This window comes from Pseudopipra pipra, chromosome 4 (genome assembly GCF_036250125.1).
Source record: "Pseudopipra pipra isolate bDixPip1 chromosome 4, bDixPip1.hap1, whole genome shotgun sequence".
NCBI lineage: Eukaryota > Metazoa > Chordata > Aves > Passeriformes > Pipridae > Pseudopipra > Pseudopipra pipra.
The window spans coordinates 65,007,064-65,020,137 of NC_087552.1; the positions used below are offsets into that span (position 1 = coordinate 65,007,064).

The window sequence follows — 13,074 nt, forward strand, 5'->3', positions numbered from 1 at the left end:
ATTTACTTGTCAGACATTTTCTTCTCTTTGACTTCGAAATTCACAAATCGATGCCAAAAGAAAATTACATTCAGAAGAGAATAAACAGGTGCCAGCAATTGAAGATCAAAAGCTAAGCAGTTAATGCCTACCTGGAATATGGAAATGCCTAGGAGCCTGCTGATAGACAGAAGGTGAAGATTTGCTCTCAGAGTACATGGATAAGCTTGGAGTGCTCCGACCACTTTCACTGCCTCCAAGGGGAAGAGCAAAGAAAGCAGATAAAAGAAAAAATGGAAAGCAAAGTAGAGTATTTCAAGCATAAAAGCTTGTTCAAAATGACTTGTTAATCCAACAGTTTTAAATCCATGTTTTTTTAAAACCCATTATTTTTCAGCACAGTATACTGGCTCAGATGCCAAACGTCTCATCAAAAACTAGTATCTGATAGATAGATAATATCAGATTAAACTGCCCTACTTTGAAATTAAAGCTTCTCTTTTAATGATACTTTAATAAAGAAAATCAAAGGATAAGAACATCCACAATCCTGTAATGTGTTTTTGCACAGCCTTAACTGAATAATCTATTGAGCAAGTGTTTTTGAAAGTTTAGTGCTATGGCTCATAGCCTGCCCCTGAAACCAGTAATGAAATCATTCAGTAGTGTTTCAATTATCTCAAAGCAGGACTAGACCAAAGTACCAAATGTTATGGTTAAGTCAAATAATCCTGCACATATCAGTGACAAAAAGAGATGTTGAAATTCAGCTCTTAATTGCAAACTTTTTCCACAGGTAACATGCCACACTATTTTTATGCAAACAAGGTTGGATTATCAAGTCATGGATCTATAATGCCATAGTCGCTTCACCAAATTTCAAGATATGCATAAGATTGTTCCATATTGATTTTTCCACGTTTTGTCAAATGCTCATTAGGTGCCATTCATTTCCTCTTATTTCCCTGAAGCACACTCTATGGCATTATAGTGCTGGTTGGCAAACAAAAAAGTAAAGCTCTACTTTTTTGGGACTTGTAAAATCCTTTTAATTTACAGCACTGTTAAGCAACTGGAAGCAAACATGACATTTATTCTTACATAAAATGACTGTTAATTTGCCATTACTGTTTTAGTGTGGACGAAGCACAGATTTAATGGCTAGTAACGATGAAATTATAGCAAGTTATGTTGGGGGTAAAGAAAATGCAGCAGCTCAGGGTATTGGATCTGTAACTGAGTTCTACCTTCATGGAGGGGATGTTTTATAACCACAGAGCTACCGGATTACCAGAACTATCCAGGCCATGCCCATGGAGGTGATCTGTGCCCTGCTGATAAGCAGTGGATGCATTGTCATTGGATTGCCAGCCTTGACATGCACCACTGAGGTCAAAGGGTAGTGCCACTGAGTTCAGCAGGAGCAGAAACAGGACAGACAAGGTCAGAAGAGCGTGCTGTGTATCTCATGACAATACACTGACCAATCCATTCTAAATTTTGTGTCTGTTATTTTATTAAAACTCAAAAACCATTCAGCTGTGGTCACTGTGTAGTCACTAACAGTGATTTCTTGTTGAAAAAGTGTAATCTGAGAAGTTGAGAAATTGGAATCACAACTACACATGCTGATAGCCTATGGTCCTTCCAAAATGCAAGGGAAGAGCTACGGAATTACTGAGAATCTGGTGCATCACCACCTACTTGCAGTCAAGTATTCCTCAGACAAGGAACCTGACAGTTACTCAGCTTCTTGATTTTGCTCTTGGAAGAAAAAAAGTGGTGACAAGTTTTCACTGCACATTTATGAATTTGCTCTTTCTGTGCTGCTTGCTGCCCAGATTCCTGGCCATCCCTACTAAATGGAATAAGCCTCAATGTCACTGGTAGATACTTATTAAAGTAAGGTCCCTTCCAACTCCAAAATTCTTAAAAATCTTGTAATGTCATTCATTGAAATGAGATGTTGTTACTGGAATTTTCTAATTTAAACAGAAAATGAAAGTTCTCAAGCAATTTTCACAGTGTATTAATTCCTCATTTACTTAAAAATCAGCATATTGTTAAAAATGTATATTCATATATGACCTGCATGAATAATCACTTCTTTGATCAGTGACCCAAGGTGCTGGTATCACACCCACATATAAAGTCATTCTTCAGGGATAGGGTAGAGTGTCAGCAAGGAATCAGGAGGAAGCATTAATTAAGAGGAATAAACTTGTAAGAGAACAGGATACAAGAACAAGTACCAGGGGACAAAAAATCTACAAGTTGCTCAATCCAAGTGATTATCTATGTGGAGCAGTTTGCAAAGCCATCATCTCCAACTTGCTCGAAGTGGAAGAATTAACGATGAAATGATGGAAAAGGTTCTTCTTGCACCCCACTCATACAAGCTGATTCACAGTTAAACTTTAATTCTGCCACTGATTTGGACAAGCATCAGTAGTTGTATTTCACATTTTGCACACAAAAAAAGGTGTTTAATAATAAAGTAAACTCAAGACCCATGTAAAAGTTACTGTGTAGGAACTACAGACAAATGCTTAACCTAGGCTAAATTTAAATCTCTAAAATGAGACTTGGCCAATAAATTATCTCTTTCAAGGTTTGCCTGGTGTACACTGACAAAGAACTTCAAATAAGGTCTCAGAGAAAAGACCAGAGAGAGCAATTTTTCAAATTTTTGGGTTTGTCTTCTGCCACAAGCATCCACAGGCTGTGATCTGCTTTGCTGGTCAGTGAAGAGCAAAAAACCAGAATCCCGAAGTCTTCCCTGAATTTTGTTTAACTTGGAAAGAATCTGGAAAGGTTTACTTTGAATTTGAGTGTTGACCACAAAAACCTCCCTGTGTCCTCTGGCTGCTGACAGGACAGGCTGCACATTTAAGTCTGTGTGTGTGGAGCCAACTCACCAGGGCTTTGACTATGCTCCCTTTTCAAGGGACTGTCAGGAAAAATATAATATTGCTTATACTTCCTTCCTAGTCAGCTTTTATCTTATCTGGGAGGATGGGAAATTTGATAACAAGTTACAGTAAGAGCTGTCTAAGTTCAGGACTGAACAACAAACAAATGCCTCTGGCCTAATGAGGGAGATGTCCAAGCCTACTCACAAAACCGGATCCTTTAATATCTCTGCCCACGCTGCATTAAGATAGACAAAGCTTTTTGAAGTTTGATGACTAATTCTTTTCAAGTTTTCAAAGCCGAATAAGTGGCCTTTGGAAGCTGTGCTCCTGCACTAGAAAGGCAAGATAATGTCCACCATGTTTTAAGTAAGCATTTTTTCAGCAGGGCTCAGCACACCCACTGACTCCATTACCTCAAGAGGAAGAGCCACACCAACCACAGGTGCTTGGAATATCACACCCTATGACTTGCAAGGGTATGAACTGTCAAGCTTTCTTGAAGTGCAGCTGGACTTATTTTGAAGACAAAAATCCTTACAAGAGCACAACCAAACCACTTTTCTTCATGATGAAGAACAGATCATCCTATTACACTGCATGGGAGCCAGGCTACAGTACACTGACGGAAGAACAGGAACTCCATAATCATATTTTTCACTGGAAAAAAATTATGAACCATGTCATTCTCAGGAAAAATATGATGCAAACTCAGTGAAATCAAAAGGAAGATTTTGCTTGTCTTAATTTCCCTGGAGTAATAACATATCTGTCTCCTGGAAGCTTAAAGAAATATCTTTTATGACAAATGTGGAGTGCTGGTTCTACAAAGATTACTTCTACTACTATGAAGCAGTGTATTATTTTTGGATTTAATCATATTTTTTTAAACAAGTATGATTTCACTTTCTTAAAACTGAAGTGGCAACTTAAAGTTGGTCTGGATACAAAGCAACTATTGCTACAATCCTCTTCTTTCCACACTAACCACTTCAAAGAGAAAAAAAGAGCACATCCACACCATCAAAAGGCTCCTCCAGATAAGAAAAAAACCCACAGACTGGAACTCAGAATTCAGAGACCTTGAAAAGGATAGGATAAATCTTCCTTTTGGACTGACACATTAAGTCAGTGTAAACCAGTGGATAATCTATACAACCTCAGCAAGGCTCAGGATTACCTATTTAGAAAAATTATAAACAGGCTCACTTTTTTAGCCTCACAAGAGCACTGTGAAGCACTTTAAGGTACCGCTTAAAAAATATTTTAGCTCCTTGACAAAAATTGCTTCAGAATTGCAAAATATTATAATTTTGATCACATTACAAACAGTTATTTGGGTACAAGGAACTACCAACTTGAGGATTTCTTCATCCAAACAGCAGCACTTAATAATTGCTGCTGCTCTGAGCAACAGCAGGTAGCACTGAACAAAAACTCATTTTAACAGGAGTGCTGCCAAGTAACTGCCAGCAGGACTTCGAGGAAGAGCTTTCCATTCAGTGAAATTGTGCACTGCAGCACAGCAAAGAAGTTTTTCTTACTCAGTACATCAGGTTGCATAATACCATCCAAATTTAGAGGACAGATTAAAAAAGCAGTGCCTCAGAGAATATCAGGGTGTGTGCCAGCCTTCCAAAAAATGCATGGGAGGTTGACTGCTTCTTGTTGTGGAAAGGAGATTTGCAGGTGGACTCTAAAATGGTAACAATCAGTTTAATCTCATCAGCTTTTTCCTCCAAAAGTTTCTTTCAGGGATCATATTTGGAAGACTTGAACCTGTTCATACCAGTGAAATTCAGCTGACTTTGGGCAGAACTGTTTCTGGATGCATTAGGGCCCAATGAAGATGCATTACTTATTATTCCAAAGGAAATGAGTGCCTGCTATTTACTTGAGTGTGCAAGTCTATCTCCTGCAGAGGGTCAGTTCCTTTTCTGTAATGGTTACAACAGCAAGAACAACAGTTTTACTTTATTAAATCATGAGAGTCAAGGAACAGGCATTGAAAATGTTTGCTATTCATGTCTCCTTACAGCTGATACTGCTACTAGAGAAGATAGAAGCAGGGGAAGATGTGGTAGCTGAATGTCTTCTCTTTCTGACATTTAGCTAACAAGCTAAAAAAAATAGCTTTGCCTCAAAGTTTCTTGGCATTCCTCAGTACTGTCCCACATCCTCAACACGGAAGCTGTTAAAAGCTAAAATCCACTGCAAAAAAATTAATTGCAAGGAGAATAGATTCAGTTACTCTTGTCTTATAATATATGGCACAGGTTAATTGATAATCAGTGCAGCTGTATTGATTTAACCAGCTGCCATAACTTTTGGCAATGCTACAAATAATAGGAAGAATATCTAAAAGTTGGAAGGTTAGATAACTGACCACCCTATGTTGTATCCAATGTATAAGCTTATTATACTATTCATCATCACCACAATAGGGTAAAGATATTTTAGAACAAACAGACTTTAAAGTAATTCCCTCCCTCAATTTCATTATAAAAGCTAATTCCTTCCCTCCACCCCTTTGAAAGACACTTAACACTCACTGAAAAAAGCAAAAATAAAACAACCCATACCCACTCAGTTCGTAAAACTTACACAGTACATCAAGAAAGCACTTGCACAAAATTAAGACAAATTTTATCCAAGTGGAAGCCATGCTTGCACACACATAAAAGTGAAACACAGCTGAATAAATCTACAGTATCACAGCACGGTTTTGCATTCCTGGACCTTACCTTTGAAGAAAGGGATGTAATGATGTCTGAATGTAGATGTAGGGCTTGGGTGTTGGGGCAGGGAGATGCAGCTACTGGTACCAAGACTCTGAGTACCAGCTGGGGGCAACAGAGAGTAAGTGAAAATAAACTATTTAGTTCACTTACTGAAAGCCACAAATTACAACGCCGTCCTTTTTTTTTTTCAGGAACATTTTCCTCCTGATGCTTAGAAAACATAGTCTATATTTAAGACTTCATCTTTTGCTGGTTATTGCTAAGAACATGACAGTGGCCACACTACGGGGTTGGCCAAGGGACAGGGGCTTTCTGCAGACAGAGAGAGTATCCCATAAACTGTAACGCATCAGAAAATATTCCAGAAAAGGCACCACAAAAAGCATGGCTGCACTCAGGGGAAAACCTGCATATTCAAAAGCTGCAAGAGGGAATGATAAATGCTCAAAATGGATCTCATGAAATGAAATGGGGAGAGCCTTGTCTCTGCTGAGAACTGTGCCACAAGTGGGTCCAGTTCTCACTGCCAGCAGTGCACACCGGTAGGATTTAGTTCACAATGCACCAGGGCACTCCAGTGCAGAGCTAATTCAAGTATTTGAAGAAACATCCTGAAGTTATTCAAGCTCTAAAAGTTAGACATATGATTAAGTACCTTGAAAACCATTCTCAAAAGTCATCTTTGTTTGCTTTGCTGTATAATGTCCTGAGAACATATTTTGGAGGACTAATGGCAATTATTAAAAGTGGTGATTATGATGATTATCTTCTAAAGTTTCAATGAAGCTGTAAAACATTAGAATTCATTTGGAAATAAATGCTTTTGTCTTTCCTTATTGCTTTAACAGTGTGCTGCTAAGCCTAGGCATGACAGACCTTCAGGAGAAACTATCTTTCCTCTCTCTAATAGATCTTTTTATAGTCAAACTCATTTCCACTTTGTCAAAGATTTTACATAGTAAAAATATTCAATTCCTGCAAAAACCATTTCTGTTACCTATAAAATCTTCATTTCCCTGGAAAGATTAAGAACTCATAATTTTCAAAACTAGTTTATAATTATAATGTATCCCTGATGTTAATTAAAAGACACCAAGAAAATAATACATATGATCTATGTTCTCCACCAGAAGGATGGAGTTGAGAAAAAAACAGAATTAATTTTGAGCAATTTTATTGATTATTTCCAAGGATAAAACTCTGTGCAAATCTCAAATATGACTGGGCTTTTGTAAGGCATGCAAAGGTCAAAAGGAGGTGATCCCTCCTCTCTGACAAGAGCACCAGCACAGCTGCTACTACAGCCCAAAGCTGCAATAAACACTGCTGTAAACTTCTCGACTAAATCAACCTGGCCTTCAAACTCCAGCCACTAGAATCACTAATCACTCCTCCAGCTCTTGCCCTGTGGAGAGGAGACATGAACCATGACCCTGTGATACAAGAAGGGATACGAAATCACTCAATCATCCTCTTGTGTGCATTCACTGCTACTGTGCCACACCTTGAAAGAGCTGCGGATTGAATATGTACCTTCAGGCAAGATGGGACCAGGATTAAGTCCTTTAAACTATTCTATCTTGTATCTACATAAAACCAAATTTTTTTAAATGCCTATTTTTGTTTTCTTCAATGCATGTTCCTGAAGCACTTGTTTCCTTTCTTCCCATGGGATTCTCTGATTACAGTAAATAAATCACTGCAATTAACTGCTATTCCACCTTAAACTCCTGTCCCCTGGAGTCTATTCTACTTGCATCATAAAACCAAGTCATGGAAAAATCTAGAGAATAAGTAAGGCTGCTTTTTGATTACCTGGTCTGCTGTAATGCTGAGGAGAATGGGAGGTTGGGGTGTAGCGACCATAGCCCAGCGAGCCAGCAGAGCTCGGGCTTGATGTTCTGTACTGCTTGAAAGATCTGTCATCTTGGTCACCCTTAGAGGAAGACACAAAATACACATCATTAGGGAAGAGAAATGACTTCTGAAACAGGCAGAGTATGCCATTTTGCATGTTTCTGTGCTGTGAGGATGGAAGTGGTTGTCCTAAGATTCCATGCAATCCCAGTGAAATGAGGTGGCTTTCAGCACCTCCACCTCAACGTGACTGAAAGAGCTCTGCCAAGTATCAGAGAACAGTCGTGTTACCAGGAAAGTCAGCACATACATGAATTTAAAATTACAATACAATTTGAAAAGAACATATATAGGTGGGTGGAAGATGAGATCAGGTTAGCATGATAGCATTATGGCCACTTTGTGCCCCTATGAATGGGTGCATGATGGTTATAGACAACACAAAAATCAGCATTTGTTGGTTTCATTAAATCACAAAACCAACTGTATAAATTGCCCAATGTACCACATTGTAACACAGTCATTATGCTATGAAATACATATAAACACTCATATACAGCAATAGCATTAATACTGCAGCATTGTGCAAAGCAAGTAAGACAATTCAAGTCCCACTAAACCTGTGGTTTCAATCAGTTAAAACCATGTACACCCATTCCAAGCCTCTCACTCCCTACAGCTAGTTAAACTGCAACTGCAATTTGCATGTCTTCTTAACAGTAAAAGCCTTATTGAGCGAAATAGATGTGGAAGTGACTTTTTGTAAAATAGCTACATGAGCAAATTCAAATTTCTTGTTTCTTTTAAGACAAGTGAGAATCGGTTTGAGTTAACTTCAAATTGGAACAAATCAACGTAAACTGCAGATGCTCCTTTATGGAAAGACATACTCCAAAAAATGCTTCCCTTCCCCTATCCCAGTAGAAATGAGTAAAGATATGCTATACCATTGCAGGTGTTAGTCACTTATGAATATGGGGACACCCTTCAGCATCCGTGTGACTCCCACTGGATTTTTCATCATTTAAACACACAGTAGACCCTACTTGGCCCCATGATCATCACCCAGATTCCTATGAGGACAACTTAATTATATCCATACATTCATCTTTAGATGGGATTATCCTTGACTCTACAGAGATGTACAATATTCCCACATCATCGGTTTTCCTCCTGTGGTCCAGGTGTGCTCCATCCCTTAAACCTCACCCCAGGCCCACTGACTGCCTTTTCAAAAGTGGAAAATCAGTTTTATATAGTGGTCAGCAGCATTACTGCTTTAATATCAAGTTTAGGAGAAATCATGAAAAAGCAGAGAACAACTCATGCCTTCCCAAGCACTCAGCATTCTGTGGACATTCTGCCACCAACTCTACGTCCAGCTTGAGATGTTTCCCTCCCAAAGTAGTTACATTATTTACTACCCACTCTAACCTTTGTGAAGAGAGTTACAAGTAGTATTGCAATGTCTCTACAAAGTCTTGTGATGATATTTAATTATCATATGAGTGTTAGCTAATGGTCTGTGATGTGTCCAATTGTATGATACAGTGGAATTTTCCTCTAATAAAAATCGCTGCAACAAAACTGGTGACAAGTTTGCAGATGATGATGCTCAAGCACCTGATAACGGACTCTCCAGAGAAAGACAGCAAGCACGGAGAAGCTGGATAACGTGAGAGTATTCATGTAACACAAATCATGGCAGCCCCAACCTCCACACCAGTATCACTTTTGGAACTTACGAATATTGGCACTTTGTTAACTCGCATGTCATTTAAAGGAAATTATTATAATCTTCCAAAACACCAAGTCTTCATATTGTTTCAGACCTTACCTTTTGTGTACTTTGTATCTCTGTAAGAAACAATCTAGTTCATGAAACCCAGTATTAAATAAAGCACACTTTTATTTTTAAACTATCAATTAAATTACACCTCTATCGGTTAACTTCTCTGTTTAACTAGTGGTTAAAGTAACAGTTTGTGATTTACAGTCCTTAATGACAATTTGCAGTTTTCCATGATTACCAAAATTTTGCAGTACATAAACTGGGATAATGGAGAAATTAGCCAGACCCCTGACATGTAATTGAGTATGTAATCTGGGAAACTATGTGAAATGCTTTCACTGCTTCCAAAGTGGTGTTTCTTGAAGCAATGACTAGTTTTGATCATTAATGCACATTAAAGGACACCGATCTAGAACTTCAGGTATGTGCAAATGATTTAACAGTATGTGAGCACAAATAGTATAAGTAGTTTAACTATTTGTGGAATAAAAAAAGAGAAATAAAAAAAAGAGAAAGCTCTGCCAAGCATCAATTCAAGTCAACTCATGCTGGCAGCTTTAAATGTAAACATAAATCATATTTCCCAATATAATTTATTAAGTAGAGCTTGAAGAAGTGACCACCATACCACCTTTATTTTGGAAAGCAGAAACATGGATGACAGTGGAGACAGATGCATACAGATGACAATCCAGAAGCAGAGTACTTATCGAACACAAGTAACACTGTGAAAAGTATAAATTATAAACCCCATGCACTGTAGAGGCAGGAGGCAAACCCCACACTTCAGATGCTGCTGGTTATCAGTATGACCAGGTTTATGCACCACAGAATGGGTCAGAATAGGAGAACAAAGGCATTGGGGATTACCTCAGTAGGTGTTGGAGAGAGCAACTGAGGTGACTGCAAACAGCAACACACAACAAATTAGTGATACAAATTCATGCATGAGGTTACTTGTGAGAAGAACTACTTTAAAAATATCACCATCCATGATACACATGATACAGTTAGGAAAAACACCTGTCAATTAAGTTAGGGCATTTTTTCTTATTATCCATTTTTAAGTACATAAGGAATAATATATAAATAATTTCATATTAGTCTTTTAGGGATTTCTCTACTACAAAGTCCTGGGGTCTGGTGAGGCCAGTCCTGTGCCACAGAGAGTGCTGCTAGTAGCAAACTCCCATTTAAAACAACTGTCTGAAAACTACACACAAGCCCTAATTAAAACTGCACTGAAGGACCTCCAGAATCAGGACTAGAACTTGCTGTTTTAAGGAAAAACAAAATATCTGCACTATTTGATTTTCAATTAAACATCATGGAATTTGACCATTTGATGCTCATTTTCCTTTCAAAATTAAATGCTATGTTTGGCTAGCTGAGCAAATCTAGTGAAACTATTGCAGCTGCAGGTAGTAGCCAGGATGCTGAAATTTGGAAGACAGAGTTTGTTTTTTTTTTTCCTCTGGCAATATACAGGATATAAATATTTGGTGCACCAGGAAAAAGTGCACATTGGATTGCAAGCATAGCCCAGAATAACCGTGGAGCAGGTGCAATGACTGAGTCCTCACAGGAACGGGGTAGAAGGTTGTTTGGTCTATGCACCTCTGCCAAGCCTAGGTGTCACCAGGCAGTTGAGGAGGGCCACAAACATTATCAGCACCAACAAATTTTGACAGAGAAAGGAAATGCTTATGCTCCATAGGTTCAGTATTAGGCAGCAGCTTTTAGTTTTGTGAAATCAGAGACCTAAGTGCCATTTAAAGCCTTTATCAAATACAATTTTAATTCTTTTTGGATACATTATAATGGAGCTACTGTGGTTCAGCATTGGGCAGAGAGGGTTTGGAAGAAAGTCTGTAAAGCCTAACATACGTGCTGCACTTCACCTGACAGTAGTATTGAGACTTCAGTGGTACTGATTAAGTGTAAAAGGTATAAGTGATAGCAGAACTAGGGCTAGTAAAAATATTATGGCTATCAATTATAGAATTTATTTCTACCCATTCACTTATAGAGAACAAAGCAGACTTCCATTCTAGACTGTATATATCTTGCTAATACCTATCATATAGAAAAGGTTTGGTTTGTAAAAACGTAGCTAAAATTTTAAAAGAAATCAGAAAGTCAAATGAAAGGTATATATGTTGAAAGAAGAAAAGCTAACTTGCATGACAGGAGTTACATACAAGTATGTTTTGCAAACACAGAATTACTATTAGTTATTAGTATAATGTTAAATTAGATTTCATTAGCACGAACTGTATCATATTAGCTCTGCATACGAAAAGGCTGAAGTGCGTGCATGACATGAGGGTGAACTTTAGTAAGGGACAGTTGAAAGAAATTTGTACATAGGAAAGTGATACCACTGTTGTGTTACCAAAATAACATGGTACACTTCAAAAAAAAAAAATCATGGAAGACATTTGGCTTCACTTCTGATTTTTGCATTATAATTAGCAATGGCTCCTGTTTCCTACCGCATGCAGAAACTACTCTCATGGAAAAACATATTTTAATTACATGTCATCTCTTTAAAAAATGATCACAGAAAGCAATTCTTTCATTTCCACAAACTAAAAAGTGAAATGAACATGTTGGTCTTGTTTGATTTTTTTTGGAAGGCCTTGTGAATGAATGGATGACATGACTCAATTAACTGAAGCTATAAAAGTTACATTTTTTAAAGAAGTTATGCACATATTTGGTAGTGTTCAGCAACATGTTCAATGATGCACATAAAACCTGAAACTCATAGAAAAAAAATACCCATATTTCAGTACCTCCCCGTAACTATGCCTGTCATCTGAAGAGTAACTGATATATGGAGAATAGGAGATCATATCTGGGCGGTCAATGTTATAGATGGCTTTATTTTTAGGAAGAGCAGCCAAATCCCTGTAGTCAAGAATTTCATCTCCAAGCTTTGCCTAAGAAAAGGAGGAAAGAAAGCAGTGAGAACAAGAAAGAATATGATCAGGATGCAATCAGACAAGGACAGATAAGCATAGGTAGAAAAGTCATCATCATAATAAACCACCTTTTGTTTTTGTGTACATATAAATCTCTTGTATTTACTACACAACACAAAATATTATTGCTGTTGTCTTTTATATACTTTGTCACTTATATGACTTTGCCACTGACATTTGGCTAACAGGAGTAGCATGGCATCATTCCAATTCCCTGGTTATATCCCACTTACTCCTGTCTGCACAAACAGATACACGAGACAGATACTGCAGTGTTTTTCAGGCAAAACAACCCTAATTTTGAAGTGGTTTCACTGTGCAGAATTCCCCTACTGTAAGCAGTAGTGAATAATCAAATACGTATTTCCAACGTATACTTCTCCATATGCTTAAAAATATTAGTCAGGTCTTTAATCTTTCCCATTCAAGTAGTGTCTCACAGCTTCACCTTCTTTCCTGACTATGCCTAAGTAGCCCTTAATTCTGGGTCACAAACCAACAGATGATGGATTTGCAGCATGGTGGATGAGATGGAAGATCACAGATGCCAATCAAGTAAAGTTCAAATCATGTCATAAAACTCACAGAGCCAACAGAGGGAAAGGGCTGTGTTGCTCCCCATTCTCCTCTTACTACGCTTATTTCAAAAGTGTAATTATCAAACTGCCACATTTGCACAGATTATCCTTCCTATAATTGCACCAAAACTGTATCCAGCACATACTATCTTGTAGATACGATTACAAGTTGGCCACATTGAGAGTGGAGAAATAGGCAGCATAATTGCCTCATTCCCAGTTCACGTT

The 13,074-nt window shown here is 37.9% G+C and overlaps 1 protein-coding gene across 14 annotated transcripts in view; it reads right to left on the reverse strand.

Annotated features, from left to right (window-relative positions):
- ABLIM2 (actin binding LIM protein family member 2) overlaps positions 1-13,074 on the reverse strand; it is a 140,449-nt gene that overhangs the window by 31,252 nt on the left and 96,123 nt on the right. For 3 of the 14 annotated variants that reach the window (XM_064653318.1, XM_064653316.1, XM_064653317.1), the window contains exons 10-14: positions 12,080-12,226; positions 10,152-10,184; positions 7,448-7,568; positions 5,636-5,734; positions 132-233 (exon numbers count right to left, since the gene is read on the reverse strand). In XM_064653318.1, the coding sequence (XP_064509388.1) occupies positions 132-233; positions 5,636-5,734; positions 7,448-7,568; positions 10,152-10,184; positions 12,080-12,226 (502 nt within the window). The remainder of the gene's footprint in view (positions 1-131; positions 234-5,635; positions 5,735-7,447; positions 7,569-10,151; positions 10,185-12,079; positions 12,227-13,074) is intronic. The other 11 variants (XM_064653327.1, XM_064653325.1, XM_064653324.1 and 8 more) reach the window with 7 other exon arrangements.